At 58.9% G+C, this 17,474-nt stretch overlaps 2 protein-coding genes across 2 annotated transcripts; one reads left to right on the top strand and one right to left on the bottom strand.

The window, feature by feature from the left end:
• Positions 1-9,881: 9,881 nt before the first annotated feature.
• LOC118698965 (uncharacterized) lies at positions 9,882-12,965 on the bottom strand (the record flags this gene model as incomplete). Its single annotated transcript, XM_036402524.2, has 8 exons — positions 9,882-10,355; positions 10,442-10,585; positions 10,769-10,813; positions 10,901-10,936; positions 11,016-11,069; positions 12,027-12,104; positions 12,220-12,294; positions 12,413-12,965. Coding segments are annotated over 8 exons (1,338 nt in total), but the record flags the coding sequence as incomplete, so codon positions are not given.
• Positions 12,966-14,488: 1,523 nt separating this feature from the next.
• Positions 14,489-17,474, top strand: LOC118699425 (killer cell lectin-like receptor subfamily G member 1). The gene is made up of 6 exons (XM_036403442.1): positions 14,489-14,537; positions 14,984-15,094; positions 15,623-15,706; positions 16,323-16,471; positions 16,696-16,799; positions 17,279-17,474. The coding sequence occupies exons 1-6, from the start codon at positions 14,489-14,491 to the stop codon at positions 17,472-17,474; spliced, it is 693 nt and encodes a 230-aa protein (XP_036259335.1).

Below are 17,474 nucleotides of genomic sequence, written 5' to 3'. Positions count from 1 at the left end.
GACACATATGGGACTGGACCCTTGAGGGGTCCTGGAAGAGGTGGGCAAGGGTTTTAGCCAGGAGAGCTGCCCAGGGAAGCCTGGAGGAGCCACACACCAGCTCTGCTAGACTCTGCTTTTCTGGGCAGCTGGTGCAGCTCAGAGCTCCCTCTCCTTTTAATTAAACCAGCAACTGCATTTTTCATCTCAAGGACAGGCCACGCATCTGACCGCACTGCCCAGGAGGGAGCTCAGCCAAGCAGCACTGGAGGGAATCCAGGCACTCTCTGCCAGCCCAGCTCATCCCTGGAGGCCCGTGGGCTGCCTGCTGAGAGCTGGGAATCCCCATTCTCACTTCATCTCGCAGTCCCAGGGTGGGCAGAAACCAATTCCCCTGCCTAGTTCAGGGTGCAGCTCGGTGCAAGTGCAGAACACACAGTACAGGACAGGAAGGGTTTTTTTTCCTGCAGGACAGGAAGGGTTTTTGCTCCCTGCTCCAGGCACCAAGCATGGAGAAGCAGGTCTCTCCTGTGGCACACCCAGCACAAGGGGTGTGTGTGCCTCTCCCACCTCTCCCTGGGACACACCATGGGGGATTCCAGTTCCCCTCAGTCACCTCCCCTTTGTTGCAAGGTCAGGAGAACCAGTGTGTCCGTGCCTGTGGGTCTAGTGAGTTTTCTGTCACAGTTCCCCATGGCCTCCAGCCCCTGCGCCTTGAGGATGCACTTGGGCTGAAGGCTGGACTCTCCTCCCTTCTCCTCCTGCTCAGAGACTTTGGGCTCTCTGTGAGTCCCACCCTCCCAGTGTAAACAGCTTTCCCGACGTTCCATCCCTGCCTCTGCCAGGCACAGCAACCACATAACCATGGCAACAGTATCCCTTATAACAGCCAGGTACATCTGACATCCCCATGGCAACCAACTCCCGGAACAGCCGATGAGGAGCTTTGCTTCCTCAGTGCTGGAGAGGGATGGGGGGGGGGGGTGGTTCGAGCCATGCCAGGTCAGGGGCAGACGCAGCTGGGTAGAGTTTTTGACTCGTGTGTGTGGCAGCATAAGTCTCTACAGCCTCCGTCCTGACAGGTAGGATGCAGTGGGCACAGGGGGTGCACAAGAAGGCGGCAGCCCCGGGAGCAGTATCACCCTGATTGCTGCATCCCTGCTCCATCCTGCCTGGGCTGTCAGTGCCATCGGGCCAGCGCTCCCTGCACCAACACAAGTTTCTTGGAAACGTGCATCCCAAACACTGGTGCTGTGCTTCCTGCCACAACCTCCTCCCACGCCAGTCCCCGCTAAAGAGGTGCTCCGCCTGTTGCCCTCACCCTGCCCTCCTCGGGGGCTGCCGGACCCTCCCACCGCTGCCCGCCCAGCGCCTCCTGTCCGCGCTCATCACCCAGCAGCCCTGACGCAGTGTGTCGTTGCAGATGGCAATTGCATGCCATGCAACTTTAATGTGTCAGGCCTGAATTATTGAGCCCTGCAGCAGACTGCGCGCACGCAGGCAGCACCCGGCATCCCTCCTCCTCCTCCTCTCCCTGCCCACGTGTGCCTGGCCAGGAAGCAGCGGGAGGCGGCTGGTGAGAGGTCCAAGGTTTTGGGGTCTGTCTGGGTGCCCAGGGGTGCTGTGCCCCTCGCTAACCGCCGTGGCTGGGAGGTGTGGGTGGAAGGGTGGCTGGGGGTGTCACCAGATCGGTCACCTGGGGGTTGGTGAGTCCCCAGGCAGGTGTCTAGGGAGGGACGTGTAACCCTGCCGTCCCCGCCTCAGCACTTTCTCCCTGTATCCTCATGAAACCCCGGGTCAAGAGGCACAGAGCCCCTGGAGCTGCCCTGGGAGTCCTCAGCCCTCCTGCTCACTGTGCTGCCAGACCCAGGGAGGCAAAGCCTTTCCACCCCAGTCAATGTAAATCCCATGGTGGATACAGACAGAGCTTGCTCCCTGGCTGGACATGGCTGTCACTGTGCTGCTCTGGGGATGATGAAGGGCTCAGAGAATGCCCTGGCTGCTCTCTTATTTTTGCAGCTTGCCTGAAGCACCCTGCAGCCACTCGATGATTTTCTCATCAGAGTAGCAAGGCTTGACTGCCCTCCCCACACAGCCCCATCCATCACCTACGGCTGGCACCACCATGCAGCTCACAGGCACTGGCCCTGTCCTGTTCGCTCCCTGGCTGTCCCTCAGCCCTGCAGGCAGTGCCTGCGCCATGGCCAGCCCGAGGGAGCAGCTCTGTGCATGTTTTCCCTGGGGGAGCCCATGCACAGCCTGCTTGCTCACCCCTCCTCCTCCCCCATGCCCTAGCTCCAGGTCTCATCCTCCCTGCTGCCATCCCCACCCTTCAGAGAGGGGATCAGGGACCCCTCAGAGCTTCGCCCCCAGTCTGCTGCATGCTGGGTGAGGATCAGCTGCGAGCCAGGCACTCACAAGTGGGAGATATACCAGGAAAAAGCCCAGCTCCAGTGCTGTGGGGCAGCTCTCCGGGGCCCTGCTCCTGGGAAACACCCTGCCATGGATACCTGTCCCAAAGAACTGAGACAGAGCTGAGCACGGCAAAGTCAGCCCAGAGCAGGGACAAGGGGCTGTCAGGGGGACCAGGGCACTGAGAGCCAGCATTGTCCCAGCAGCACATCATGTCACAACACCTGGGGGAGTGAGGGAACACAAGAGTGGCAGGGCATGTCCAGTTTGGCATCAGGGTAGGGGTGCAGGGGCTGTGGGTATGAGGGACAAAAGGCTTGGCTGTACCCAGAGGGACCAGAACATTGCAGGGGGAATGTGTCAAGGGACAAACAGCAGCTGCCATGGTCACATGGCTGGAAGGGAGCAGCAGACAGGAAAGGGGGACACTGAGACATGGGAAATCAGGAAAATATGCTGGTGATGCAAAGCATCACAATTTTCAGCTGCTGCTAATTGAGTTTCTTGGAGAGGTTGGTGGGGAAACCTGCGGGGGAGCTGGACTCGGGACTTTATCCCTGGCAATTTAGAAGAGGGCTGTTGAAGACCTGCTCTGTCGAGCGGAAAAACCACTTGAGTCGTGCTTAACTTCATCAAGGGAACTGCATAGAAATCAGGGAGCTTGCTAAGAGAAATTAATAGAGCAGCCAGGGGGGCAGACTGCCTGCAGACAGCATGAGAACTGCTCAGATCCGCATGCTGGAGACTTCCAGTAAATGAACACGTCCTTTAACAAGATTTGCGAGGCCAGCATGGCCAAGGAGCAGAGTGAGTAAATGGGTGGGAAAGGTCATTCCTCAAGGAAGGGAGCTGTGCCAAAATGAAGAGCACATGAAAGGGGGGGAAGGTTACATGAAAAACCAGAGCAAAACAACCCGCAGAGAGCCTTTGAGGAAGATCTTGGCAACAGTTTAAAATTGCAAATAATTTTGCGGTGCTAAATTTGCTAAATTGTTGCCATAGCAATGAGAGTTTGGGGATGTCTGGGGTGCATCCGAGTGCTGCAGCTTAGATTTACCCCTTTGGATGAATCTTGGGGTAGGATCTGTGAGTCCTGCCAGCTCTTTCTGTTAGGACAAGGAAGCCAAGTGTTTCTATCCCTGAAGCAGACATCTATGGCCCACAGAGGGGTGATGCTGAAGGAGCAGCCTTGGCACATCCAGGCTGGTGAGCAGAGGAAGGGCTGGGATTGCAAGGACAAAGTCTACGAGTACAAAATGCAGCTGCACTTGCTGTCAAATGGTAGGAAATTAAGGCAGTTGCTCTTGTGAGAAATCAGCCTTGCACCAACAGAAATCAAGCTGTTACACCAAATGCAATCCTGGATAAATTCATCTTAAGAAGCAAGCCTGCAGAGGAAGATAAAATCAAGTTAGCAGAGGCTGAGAACACTGTCCATAGACGAAAAGCCACTGTTCCCTTTATGGCTTGCAGATTAAAGTTTTCCCTTAAAAATCATTTCCCCCCACTCAAACACTACCACTAAAATTTCCCTTGAGCCCCAAGTGCTAGGCAATATGTTGTTATGTGTGAACAGAACTCTCAATGGAGCCTGCATTAAAGAAATCATATTGAAGCTTCCTGTTGGACTGAGAGAGGCGCCTACAATGGGAGGAATATTACAGATTATTCTTACTTTACATAAATATGCTTCATCACCTCCACAGCTAAAACACAAGGCTCTGCATTTTGAAGAGGAATGTTTTTGGCTAAAATTAAATGGGCTTGGAACAAGTGCAATCCAGAGGCTCCTGGCTTAGCAGGAAGGGAGGGAGGTAAGTCCCTGAGGGCTCCGTGTGCCAAGTCCTCCTGAGCAGCTTTGCCCCAGGGCTTGCCTGCAGTCAGCAAATCTCCTGCCAGCACAACTACAAATCCCAGATGAGCCCATGAGGATTGTTGTTCTAATTAACTAATGAAGCCATCTCCTGTTGGGAAGATGGATAATCTGAGCTGGAGGCTTCCTCCCTGTGCTGGGGGAGGACCTGGAGCAACACCCACCCCCTCTCAAGGGACCTCATAAATGTTTGTACACCCCGAGGCTGTAGGTGCTGCAGGGAGGTGCCAAGCGCTCCCAGGCACAGCATCTCCCTGCACCCTGACTTCAACCTGCCTTCAAAAATCTGTCTGACCCCCTCCTCTGTCTGGCAGGTCCAAAGGCAGCTCGGCTGCTCTCATCCCTGAGTTTTCACTTTGGTCTCACAGTTTTCAGGCAAATCACAAGAGAAAAATTAACATTTGAGGAGGGTGAAGTCTGTGCAGGATCTCCCTGAGCTGCAGCCATGCACAGCACAGGAGGATCCACTTCAAAGGGAGGAGCCACTTCATTAAAAAAGAGAACTAGGGCTTTTGATATCAAGATAAACATCCTGATACACATCAAAGCAGCTTTCTCTCCTTGTCCTTAGACACCCTCTCCTGTTTCACTAAAGTTCTGGATTTTGGAATCATACCTCTGCCTAATCCATGCTGTGCTACATCTCATCTGGATGGCTGTTTTGTGGGGGAGACTCTGGGTGCTGTTTTGTGGTGCGTGAGACCTTCAGGTCACATCCATGAGCCTAAACACTCTGTCACTGCCTTCTGCTCCACACACGAAGAACTAAGAGCTGCTGGTGAAAGTGATTCCATTTCCATTGAAAAACAACATGATTTTAAAAGAAAGTGCAGTAGAGAAGGGACCAAAGGCCATCTGGGTTGCCTGAGAACCCAGTGGCATCCATCCCTCTGGACACCTCCCCGAGTGGCTGCAGGCCCCTCCTTGGCAGCAGGTCGGGCACCCAGTAGCCTGGGAGAGAGGATTGAGGTGAGGATGCAGGGGTGGTGTGTGCACAGGGTGCTGGGGGAAGTCACACCCACCTTGCTACACCTCTCCTTCAATATTGGGAGATGATGAGAAGGGTTTCACAAGGCTCAAGAGCCTTGTCCTGTTCCTAATGCAAATACGTCTTGCTTTTGCTGTGGCCAGGGGCTTTATCAGGGTGGCCATTGGAGCTGGGATGCAGGTGAGCTGTGGCCAGGAGTTCTGTGTACCTCACACCAGGTCACCCCAGGCCTTGGGGCACTCTTTGGGACAGGAAAGAGAAGTGGCTGATGCAGTGGGGAAGGCACAGGACTGAGCATTCAGCTGTTAGCAGGCAACTACAGACACAGCCCAAAGCTGCTCTCAGAGCAGCCATTTGGGTCACGCTAGCTGTACCCCAGGTTTGTAAGATGGGGCTGGGCTCAAGAGGGCACGGAGCATCACCTCCAGGTTACAGCGTGCTGGCTGGGAGTGAGGCACAGGGGCAAAGAGCTTGCTGCCACTGGCAGGTAACAGCTTTATTATTTCAATTCTTCTAGACATCGAACATAGGCTCTGGACATGGGGCAGGCCATGCAGGAGGGAGAGGATCAGGAGAGTGGTACAGCTTTGACTTGCTGCAGAATGGGTTAAAAACAAGGAAAAATCCTCCATTAAAAACAAGGAAAAATCCTTCCCGCAAGCCTCCACTACTGCAGAGATCCATTCTAGCTGCCCTGGCTGTTTTGTTTCAGCTGCCCTGTCCAAGCTGCTGTGTGTGACACAGGCAGAAGGGCTTGTATGCCCAGGCTACCCAGAGCAGCATCCCCCATGGCCACTAAACAGCAACACTGAAATCCTGCTGAGACGCGCTGGTGCTTTCACTTGTGTTTCTAGCCTGGAGAAGATCTGGCATGCCCCAGAAGAAGCCCACCCTTTTTTCCCTCTGCTGTCCTGGCTGTCACTCCAGCCCTCAAGCGCAGACACATTGCATGTGCCTGGAGGGGGGGTTCTCACCAAGCAGGGCTTGTGATGGAGACCCCCAGGAAAGGCGAGGGCTGTGTCTATCCCAGGCCCTTCCACACCTTGTGTCAGCCCCATACGCCTGCTGGAACCTGCAGTGCACCCCAGCACTCGGGGCTCGCTGGGGAGAGACTGGGGTGCAGCCCTGCCCCACCGCCCCCCGGCACCGCCCCGAGCCCCAGCTGGAGGGGAGCAGGGCCACGGGAAGCCGGGGACACGGGATGTGTGCAGGCAGAGGCTGGAGCACAGGGAGCCGTGCGAGTGCCCCAGCCTGGCCGGCAGAACAGCCCCGCTGCCCGGCAGCCCGCGGGTGGCGGCGGGGCAGCCCCTGGGCGTGGGGACACCGCGGGGGCGGCGATGCCCCAGCCCCGCCGGGCCGGGCCGGCCTCCGGACCCTCCGCGGGGGCCCCGCCGGGGCTGCCCCGCCCGTGACGTCACGGGGCCCCGCCCTCTCCCCGACACAACCTCTGCGATTGGGTGGCGTGCCCGGCCGGACCCGCCCACCCTCTCCTTTATGAGTTTCTATTGGTCGCTGATCTGTCACTCCAGCCAGGCCACGCCCCTCACGGGTAGGAGGGGAGCGGCGCCCCGGAGACCCGCGCCGCCGTGCGTCCCCTTGGTACCGCTCTGCGGCCCCGGCACCCCGCACTGCACCCCCGGCAGCTCCAGTGCCCCTCACTGCACCTCACTGCAACCCCCGGCACCCTTCACTGCACCCCCGGCACCTGCAGTGCCGCTCACTGCAACCCCCGGCACCCTTCACTGCAGCCCCGGCACCTCCAATGCCGCTCACTGCACCTCGCTGCCACCCGGGCACCCCTCACTGCACTCCCGGCAGCTCCAGGGCCGCTCACTGCAACCCCCGGCACCCTTCACTGCACCCTTCACTGCACCCTCCAGTGTTGCTCACTGCACCTCACTGCCACCCCCTGCACCTCTCACTGCACCCCTGCACCGTTCACTGTCATCCCCTGCACCCACTGTTCCTCCCACTGACCTATTCAATGCACCCCTCACTGTGCCCCTCACTGCACCCCTCATTGTGCCCCCTGTGCCTCTCCCTGCACCCCGCTGCACACCACTCCATGAAATCCCGGTTCCCAGTGCCCCACATTGCTCTGTCCCACTTGTACCTCTGGTGCTATCCCCTGCACTGCCGACCTGCAGCCCCCAGGACACCCCACATCCCCCCAACAACACCCTCCTCAGCAGCCAGCCCCCTCCTGCAGCCCCATCTCAGAGCACCCCTCACTCTCTTCACCTCCTGAATGCAGAGGGGGCAGCCCACCCCACTGCCCCAGCACCCCAGAGCTGAAGGATTGGTGCTGTGGTGCCCCAGGCCTGGAAGGATTGGGTGTAGGTGTAGACTCAAGTGAGGAGCATGGCAGAATGGCAGGGAGCAGGCCAGGGTGTTGGGGAGTGTGGTGGGATCGTGGGGATCACAGCAGGCAGGCTGGGAGCAGGACAGGACAACCAGTGGAATGATGGGGAGCACAGCAAGGTCAGTGTGGAGGACGGACAACCACAGCAACTTCCCCAGTGCAAGCAGCAGGGCTCAGGAAGGGAGATCCCACCTTTCTCTTCTCTTTGCCTGCCCTGATAAGTCCCAGGAAGAGAAATCTGGGGCAGAGATGTTTGCAGGCAGCGGCCCCATCACTGTGAGGCTTGGGGCCAGAGCTGCTGGCCAGCAGCCAGGTGGTTTCTGCTCCTGCTTGGGAGCACAGAGGATGTTTTGTACGCAGTGGTGGGAGCATCGTGCCCACCAGGGCTGGCCCTGCTGCCAGCAGCCCCCACAGACCCCAGCTCCCTGCCCACTGCATCACGAGGCCTCTCTGCCTCTGTGGCATGCCTTTCTCTCCCACCCAGGGTGCACAGCTGGTATGGGATGAGGGACAGTGCCGGGGGGTCATGGGCCTTTTCAGCACTACCTGCCCATGTTTCTCCCCTGCTAGATGATGTCTGGGCTGTGATGTTGTTGCTCACTGCTGCTGTGACACCTGCTGTCCCCCTGCCACTTTGTTGTCAGGCCCTGTGACTGTGCCCCTGGTCCTTCTCCACAGCTTGGCCACATGTGGGGTGCTCCAGTCAGCTGGTGTGTGCACCTGGAAGATGTGGGGTGCCTTGGCAAGCTCCTGGAAGATGGTGGGGCAGGCAATGGGCCAGGGTGTGGGGTGGAAAGGGCAGGAGTTCAGGGACACCTAGCTGGGGAGTTACAGGGACATGTACTGCAACCTCACCCTGAAGGTCATGCACAGCATCCAGGCAATGATGAGTAGATCCATCATCCATACATCCTCAAGATGGGATGACAACTGCTTCAACATGGACTGCTTGCCCACCTTCCTGCCTGGGCTTGATCTGGCATGGACTGGCCTCTGCATGATCTCCCTCCTCTTCTGGGAGAAGTGGCAGGCCACCTGCCAGCCCTCCAGCACGTGGCAGCTGGCATGGCACGACCATTTTCATGATGTCTACATCATGATGTACACTTCCTCTCCCTGGCTGTGGCAGAGATTCTGGAGGCAGACAGCACAGTGCTGTAGTAAACCCCATAAGTTTGGGAAAAGCACCATGGAGAATATGAACAATAGAAATGCTGAAACAGCAAAAGAAAATTCCTGTTTCCCTGTCTTCCGCCCTTAACCTATCTCTGTATCCCTGTAAGGCAATGTCATGTTAACCCCTTACCATTGGTCAAGCTTGGATCCTTTCCAACCCTATAAAAGAAGCATACTGTACCCCATTAGTTGGAAGAAGAAGAGCAGAGACCCTTCACGGACCTCCCCAAATAAAGCCATCTCCGTGGAACAGCCTGCGCCTTCTCCTTCTCCTCTCTCTCTCTGTCTGCTGCAGCCTCAAGCCCAGGGCACCACTACCTAGCAAGCAGAGCTGAAATCCTGAGAGCTTGCAATCACTATATAGCTGATAATCACCATGCTTGCTAGATGGCAGTCCCGCGGCGTTGGCATGAGCGAGCCAGCTTTGGGCACCCGGTCCCTACCCAGGGACTGAGCTCCTGAGCCCTATTGCTCTGCTTTATGATAAGGCCGATCAGAGGCTTTATTACACTGCCCCATCCCCATGGAGGATGTGCACAAACTGGTGAAGGTGGGGGGTCCAGGTGTGAGTCAGAGGTCCCTTCTCCAGGCACACACCATGGTATGTCTGCAGCTACTGTTACCTTGATGATGATCCATGTGCTGAAGCAGGAGGATCCCTCCTGGAGCAGGAGGGCCTCACCACAGTGTGTGGCAAGCCCAGGCTGTGAAAGCCCCAGACTGTCCCCTGGAAAAAACCTGCCAAGGACCTGGACACTAAGGGACCGTGGCTGCTGCACACACTGCTCCCCCAGCACAGCATCACCCACCCCAGCCTCTTCCCCTGGAGATGGATGCAGCCTGGGCTTCCTGGCATCCACTCCTGGCAGCGGCCCTGCTCTGCTCCAAAGACAGCAGCCCATCTCCCAGGAAGGTGCGATGCCCACCCCAGGTGCTGCTGTAAAGGGTAAAAAAAGTACATCTGCCTCGTGCTGTGTGCGCTGGGAGTTTCTCTGAGTCTGTAAATAGCTGAGTTCCCCTCATGCTCATCTCGAAAGTGAGAAGCGGAACATTCCCCAGAAAAGGGGAAAGAATTGGTCATTTGCCATCGCTGGTAGAAAAGCTATTTTTAATTTTATTAAATGTCTCTCTAGTATAAACTTTCAAAATATCTGGAACCTCTGATATAAAGATCTGTGCCATGGCTCTGTAGCAAAGCTGTTGCTCCTGGGGTCAGTGATGGTGGCACTCAGGGGGGGATGCACCTGGCATCAGGGGACAGCTGAGGCTCCTCTTTGTGATCCGGGGAAGTGTGGGGAGCACCGGGGAGCAGGGCACTCCGGAGCCACCCTCAAAAAGGGGCACGTGGGGGACATAGTGGCCAAGGGGGCCAGGGTGGGCCTGTGGCCGGAGCAGGAGCTGGTGCAGGGTCTCGCCCACCTGCACAAGGCTGTGGGAGAGGAGGTGGAGGTGGGAGACGGTGTCACTGGCCAGGCTCTCCAGTAGTGCCTGCTGCTGCCGTGATGTCTGCAGGATCTGCACCAGCAGTTGCTGGACATTCTGGAGCAAGCCTGCCACACCAGACCCTGCAGTGAGAGAGGGGTCAGTGGCACCTCAGCACGGCTCCAAGAGCTCCCTATGAGGCTGCCGTGGAGCTGCAGGGAGCACCCACCGTGCAGGCTTGGGTCTGATGCATCTTCACCTGCTGCTGGCTGCTCACTTGTGGCTGCTGTCCCGTGGGAGCATGTGGCTGCAGCAGCCAGTGGCAGCACTCGGTTTCCTCTTCCCATCCCCAGGGACGACTCACCAGGAAAACCTGTCATGAAAGCTTGGCATGGAGCAAACAACAAGAGTGATGGAGACACCCAAATTTAGCCTGACTATGACACAGAGCCCTGGGAAGGCACTGCCTTTGGGAGCCCGTGCCCTTCTCACTGGCAGGACAGGATGGAGCTGTGCCCTAGAGCACGAGGACTCACTCAAAGCTGCAGACACTTACTGGCCTTTCCCTCAGCTCCTTCCTGCTTCAGGTCAGTGTGATAGCCTGGAAGGAGAGCAGACACAGCCTGTGAGCTGCAGCCACCTCTTGTGCCAGGGCACACAAGCATGGTAGCTGGGGCATGGTACTCACCTCGGAGGGAGAGGGGAGAGAAGCAGCAACCGGTGTCTGCAATGAGAACCATATCAGACCCTGCTTGTGGGGCTGAGGGGGTTTACTGGGCTGAGCAGGGCAAGGAAAGCCTTACGTGGCATGGCAGGGGGTGTGGGCGGCACTCCAGCAATGTGTTCCCCACCTGCTGCTGGGAGAAAGCAGAGAGGAGAGATACGCCTTCTGAAGGGACCTGCTGGTGGACCACCACCAGCCTGGGGTCTGCCCGGCTTGCCCCGGCCAGCCCCTCAGCCTGACATGCCCTAGCCACAGCTCCAGAGCGCCCTGCAGGGCCCCAAAGCACTTCAGAGCTAGGTACAAAAGCAGGAGTCACTCACCCACCACTGCAATGCAGCCACCTCTGGGCTGGAAGGCAGCAGTGGCGGAGCAGCGCGCAGCAACGCTACACAACACACTAGGACTGGAAGAGAAGGAGAATCCCACATCCACTTGAAACTGCAGGGGGAATTTGGGGAGACAGAAGGTAGTTACCCAGTGTGGGAAGATGGCCGGGGCGCCCACACAAACCAGACTCAGAGAGGTATCCTGCATCACCTCAGGGCCAGATCCCCAGGAATGTGAGCAGTGAGGGGCCTGCAGGTTATGCACCGGGAGTGGCACCAGGAGCTGAAGGGCAGGGGAGCTGCAGGCAGCTCTGGCCCTCACACACAGCCCAAACTCATCTGAAGCTTTATGGTGTTACCGGGGCAGTGAGGAGCCAGGAAATGCCGAAGGGAAGGGAGTCACATGCCCTGCAATGCCACCAGCCACGAGATCCCTGCGCAGTATCAGGGCCACTGCCCCTTCCAGATCTCTTGCCTCATGATCTGCCCTAGGGCAGCCAGCAGCCTTGCCATGTCCTCAGGCTGGTGCTCCCTCCTGCCCTATCCCAGCCATCCCCATCCCCACATGCTCTGGGGCTGGTCTGGAGCCAAAGTCTGCCGAGACAGAAGTCCAAACACACCCATCGTTGACCATCCCTGCTGAGGGACATGTGATGGATCCCCTGATCCTCTCAGCCTCCCATTCCCACCATGCTGGCACGGGGTTGGCTGGAGTCACGGCTGGAGCCATGCAGCTCAGCACAGCAGGGCAGCTCAGTACTTACGACTCTCTGGCTCGTCCTTCACACGCTGCAGCATCGGTGACAGCAGCGTGCTGGGGGTGTCCCCGCTAACGCCGTGCTCTGCAGGAGGAGGGGAAGGGGTGCAGAAAAGAGCTTCAGTAACTGGGGGAACAGGGGTGCCCACCACCTCGCAGCCAGGACAAGCCCCACTCCAGCTGCCTGAGCCCACGGGTACCTGGTGGCTCTGGTGAGGATGGAGAGCGTGTGGCAAGGGCTGACCTGCGCCTTCTGGAGGGCAGCTTCACCACGTCTAGGGGAAAAAGAAAGACCATCAACAGACCCTGGGTGTCCACGCAGCACCGGCGCTCCACCAGCACCCCACGCCCAGCCACCCTGCTGAGCCCACACGCCCGTCCCCCGGCGCCCACCTGGCATCCTCCGTTCGCCAAACACGGGCCGCCCCGCCGCCTTCCAGATACTCTTCATGGCTCGGTAGTGCGGCGGCAGCCGGGGCGAGTGGTGTCCTGCCCTGCGGCGCGTCTCCCGCTCCGAGTGGAAAGCCTGCTTGAGCGCCTTCCACTTGGAGCGGCACTGGGCCACGCTGCGCCCGTAGCCGGCCGCCGCCAGCCCCTGGGAGATCTCCCGCCACAGCGCCTCGTTGGGTCGCGACGTGGAGGCCATGAGCAGCGCGGCCTCCCCCGAGCCCTCCACCAGCGACAGCAGGCTGCTGACCTCCGCCTGCGTCCAGGCTCGCCCGCGGGGCATGCTGCCGGCCCGGGGCGGGGTGCCCGGGATCGATCGGCCGTGCGCTCCCGGGGGCGCACCGGGAGGATGCCCCGCCGGGGGCGGCACCGGGAGGCGCTCCGGGAACCGCGCCGGGAGCTGCGCAGGGAACGGCCGGGAGCCGCCCCGGTGGCTGCCCCGGGAGCCGCGCCGGGCAGCGCCGCACCGGGAGCGGCACCGGGAGCGGCACCGGGAGCGGCACCGGGAGCGGCACCGGGAGCGGCACCGACCGCCCTTGCGCCGCACCGGGCGCCGCGCCGGGAGCTGCCGGGAGGCGCCGGGAGCCGCATGGAGCATGTGCAGCCCCGGGAGGAGCCGCTGGGAAACGTAGTCCTGGACGGGATATCCTCCCGCAGCGAGAGCCGCAGCTCGGAGCGGGGTCCTTGTGTGCCCGCCGGCTCCCGGGGTGCGGGGCGACTCTGCCGCTGCCCCGAACGAGGGCACAGCACCGGGAGCCATCATGGCAGCCCTGGAGGCTGAGGCGGGGGAAGGAGCACCGCAACCCCCCCATGTTCCAGGGCTGAGATGCAGCTGCAGCCACATGCAAAAAAAAAGGGGCTTGTAAGCAAACACCCCATGGCCTTGCTCTTTGGAGAGAGGGGCAAGGGGATGTGTCCTGTGTCCCGAGGATACCCAGTCTTCCCTTGCAGTCCCTAGGGAAGATCAGACCGAGAGAGTCGCACTTGTTCAACCTGGAGAAGAGAAGGTTCTGGGGAGACCTTAAGCAGCTTTCCAGTACCAGAAGGACTAAAGAGGGATGGAGGGGGAATTTTTGCAAGGGTGTGTCTTGATAGGAGAAGGCAGAATGGCTTCAGGCTGTCAGAGGGCAGGTTTAGCATAGGTATTCATCACAGAATTTCCTGAGTTGGAAGGGACCCACTGCAATCATCAAAGTCCAACTCCTTGCACAGGACACCCCCAACAATCCCCCCATGTGCCTGAGAACGTTGTCCAATACTTCCTGAACTCTGTCAGGCTTGGTGCTGTGATCACTTCCCTGGGAGCCTGTTCCAGTGCCCAGCCACCCTCTGGGTGAGAAATCTTTCCCTAATATTCAGCCTAAACCCTTCCTGTCACCTGTCACTGGTCACCAGAGAGAAGAGATCAGTGTCTGCCCCTCTGCTTCCTCTTGTAGACTGTGATGAGGTCTCCCCTGTCTCCTTTTCTCCAGGCTTGAATAAAGTGACCTCAGCTCCTTCCCATATGACTTTTTCTGTTTTACGAAGAAATTACGATGAAGATGGTGAGGCACTGGCGCGGGTTGTCCAGGGAAGCTGTTCATGCCCCATCCCTGGAAGTGTTCAAAGTCAGGTTGGAAGGGGCTCTGAACCACTTGGTCTAGTGGAGGGTGTCCCTGTCCTTGGCAGGGGTCTTGGAAGGACATGACTTTAAGGTCCTTTACAACTGCCTGACGTGTCTGCCTAGCCCGGCCCTGGCTGCATGTTTGAATCAGCAGCCATTCCCACTGCTGGCTGCCCCCAAGCCAGGAGTGTGCGGTTCCCTCCTGCCGGGATTCCGGGACGCTGGCCCCAGCAGGGCTGCCCCTCGCCCCCAGTGCCTGGCAGCCCCACGAGCCCCCCGGGTTTTGGGCCAGGTGGTGCCTCTGGGGACCCCACCAGGAAGTGACACTTTCCATTTTGCATCACAGCTGTCTGACAGGCCGGGCTGGGAAAGGGCTGTCAGTGCCCCCGAGGGCTGCAGAGCAGGAGAGCACTGAGGGGATGGAAGAGGGTGTCATGTATGCCGACCTGCGCTTTCCCCCCACACCAGGTAACGGGCTCCCAACTCTCTCAGTGGGTTCCCTGCTCTCCTGCAGCCCCTTACCTTCCCGAGAAATGTCCTCCCAGTCCTGCTCCCCCCACTCTCTCTTTTTGGGTGTCCTCTCTCAAACAGCTCCTCCTGTTGCAGAGTGCCTACTCTCGGGGTGGGGGGCAGGAGGGGCTCAAAGGCAGGGAATGCCCGCTGCACCCCCATGCCACAGCACAGACACTTTCCCTCTGCTCTCCCCACCAAGCGTTGAGTGCAGGGAGATAATTTCTAGGACAATCAAGCTGCTGCAAATGGACTCTTCTCCCCCACTTTTCCCAGGCTCCCCCAGTGCCTCCTGACATCCCACCTGGGATTCACAGACATTTCCTGGCTCAAGGCTCCCCACTGCTCCCTCCAAACTTTCCCTCCTCCCCCCTACCCTGGTCTTCATTAAGTCCTTTTCTCAGCCCCTCAGCAGCGAGTGCGCCTGCCCTGGTGCTGGGCAGCCCTCAGCCTGGGTCTCCTCTCCCTGACGCTCCTACTGGCACAGATCATCCTTGTCAGCCTGAGTTTCCACTGTAAGTACCAGCCATGCAGTGCCCAGATCTCTTCAGAGAGGGCCCTGGGGTCTGGGCTGGCAACACAGCCCTTGTGTCCTAATGGGCTGAGCTGTAGCTTCCCCATGGAGCTGGGTGCTTCTGCTTTGGGCTGAGGGCATCGTGGGCTCTGGGGCAAGCAGGAGAACTGGTGAGGCAAGACACCACCTACGTGTCTGGAAAAGGAAGCTGGGGCGACAGCGTGGGCTTGGGGAAAGCCACTGCATCAGGTGGCAATGAAGGGTGGGACGGAGGGCACTGATACCGATACTGAAAGACAGCAGCACTTTCCCCGAAAGCCTGCTGCATGCAGGGCTCCCAGGCACAGCAAAATCTGCAAGGACCTTAGCTTGGTGTAGCTAAAGCAGGGGACACCTCACCCACAGCCACGAGGCTGTCCTGTGGGAGAGGACACTGCAGGGAGCAGGAGCCCGGAGTGCTAGGGGAGCAGGAGCTGCAGGGAGCAGGAGCCCGGAGTTGCTAGGACACAGCTGTGCTTTTCTGTTGCAGATTTAGTGCAACAACAAACAAGCTGCACAGACGGTCTCTGGAGAATAGAGGAGAGCTCCAGCTATGGGAAACAGACACTGGGAGGTAAGAGAGCCTGGTGGGCTCCTGGGTAAGGTTTGGAGAGGGCCTTACTGCTGCTTTCAAGCAGCAGGATCTGTCCCTACTCGAGGATGTTTCCCTGAGCTCTCTCCCGACATATTCCTTCACCTTCACTGCCTGTCCCCCAGCTTATGGTGTGGAGAGCTGCCCCAGTACTGCTGAACAGGCTGAACTGCTCAGACCCCTTTAGAAGAGATGACCCCAGACAGCTCAGTGTTACCTGGGCACACCACCAGCACCAGGCTCATGGATGCCACCAGCATCCCTGTGCAAGATGACATCAGCTTCTGGTGCAGCTGAAACCTTATCTGAGTCCCCAGCACTTTGTAAACAGTGTTTGTATCACCTCCCCAAACCTGCAGCTCCCTGCTCAATTCCAGCATGTTCCTGTAACTAGCCCCTCTTCCCAGGGCTCTGGGGCTGGAAAGTTGGAGCTGGGCTCACAAACGAGGGCAAATGCAGAGCGGTGTCCGTGGGGCAGACATACAAACACGATGGGTTGGTCAGTGCCCTGACTGCCCACTGTCACTCTCCTGGTCCCTGGGGCTGGGGGCAGCCCTGGCCATCTGCCCCATCCTACCTGGGTGTTTCTGGTGTGCAGGGCAGTGCCAGTTTTGCCCGGATGGCTGGCTCTGGGATGCAGGGCAGTGCTACTACTTCTCCTCTGCCAGAAAGAGCTGGGAGCAGAGCAGAGAGGACTGCTGCTCCAGAGGGGCACAGCTGGTCACCATCCAAGCCAACAGCACCCTGGTGAGTGCACCCTGCCAGCTCCCTGTGAGCACTGGGCTGTCCTGGTGGCCACCTCACGGTCCCTCAGCAGGCACAGTGTTGTCTCAGCTTCCCAGCCCGTGTGCCCAAAGCCTGGACAGCCTCCAGGCAGGGAGCTGGCGATGCCCACACAGCACAGCCCCATCACTAACCTGTGGCTGGGCTGGGTGTCCCCAGGGGCTCATGTGGGTCCTCTCCTGTGCTAGGCGTTCCTGGTGCGCACAGCTAACATGGACGCCTTCCATGTGGGGCTGAAGCAGGATGGCTTCAGGTCTGACTGGAAGTGGCTGGATGGCACCACACTGGAATGGTGAGGCTATCAGCTTGTTCCCAGCTGGGTGTGCTGAAGGCCTATCATCAGGGCTCGGGGTGGTGCTGGGGACAGGCATGCAGGGATGTGATCCAGATTTTGGCCACCTCTTTTCTTCCCAGGATTGCATTGGGGCATTTTAGGGAAGGGGCATTTTTAGCAGGGGCCTGACCCTGGTGCCTGCACTCTGCCTGGGTGAGGGACTGCAGGGGATTCTGCAAGAGCAGAGTCCCAGTTTGGTCAGTGCTCAGCCCTGCTAGGCCTGACCTGGGGATACTTTGTGACTGATGGGGCTGAAGGCATCAGGGCATGTGGCCTAATTGGGAAGAGGCTGGCGGGAGACTGTGCCCCATGGGGAGGGTGAACTTTGCTCCTACAGCATCCCTGTGCCATGGCTGGTCCCTGGCTGCAGGAGCTGCTGATGGGACAGCCTCGGTTCTTCCTGCCCATCCTATCTCAGCCCACTCTCTCCCCTGCAGGATCTTCCCAGTCCAGCGCTACACCAGGTCCTTCCAGGCCTGTGGCAGGGTGTCAGGCTTGGGCCTTTTAGGTGGTGCATGCACAGATGCCCTCAGATGGATCTGCAAGCAGAGTGCAGCCACCATGCAGTGGCTCCAGTCCTCGCCTCCTGCCTTCCTCTGGGGAAACACCACCTACAGCTGTGTGAGGCCCTGA

Source organism: Molothrus ater, chromosome Z (assembly GCF_012460135.2).
Source record: "Molothrus ater isolate BHLD 08-10-18 breed brown headed cowbird chromosome Z, BPBGC_Mater_1.1, whole genome shotgun sequence".
In the NCBI taxonomy this organism is placed as follows: Eukaryota; Metazoa; Chordata; class Aves; order Passeriformes; family Icteridae; genus Molothrus; species Molothrus ater.
This window is presented reverse-complemented; position numbering and strand designations above follow the sequence as displayed.

Excerpts from the sequence above, each read along its gene's own strand:
- LOC118699425 (XM_036403442.1), top strand. The coding sequence starts at position 14,489 with ATGGAAGAGGGTGTCATGTATGCCGACCTGCGCTTTCCCCCCACACCA. Across the intron at positions 15,707-16,322 it reads TGGGAAACAGACACTGGGAG|GGCAGTGCCAGTTTTGCCCG; the intron begins GTAAGAGAGCCT and ends TCTGGTGTGCAG. Across the intron at positions 16,800-17,278 it reads GATGGCACCACACTGGAATG|GATCTTCCCAGTCCAGCGCT; the intron begins GTGAGGCTATCA and ends TCTCCCCTGCAG.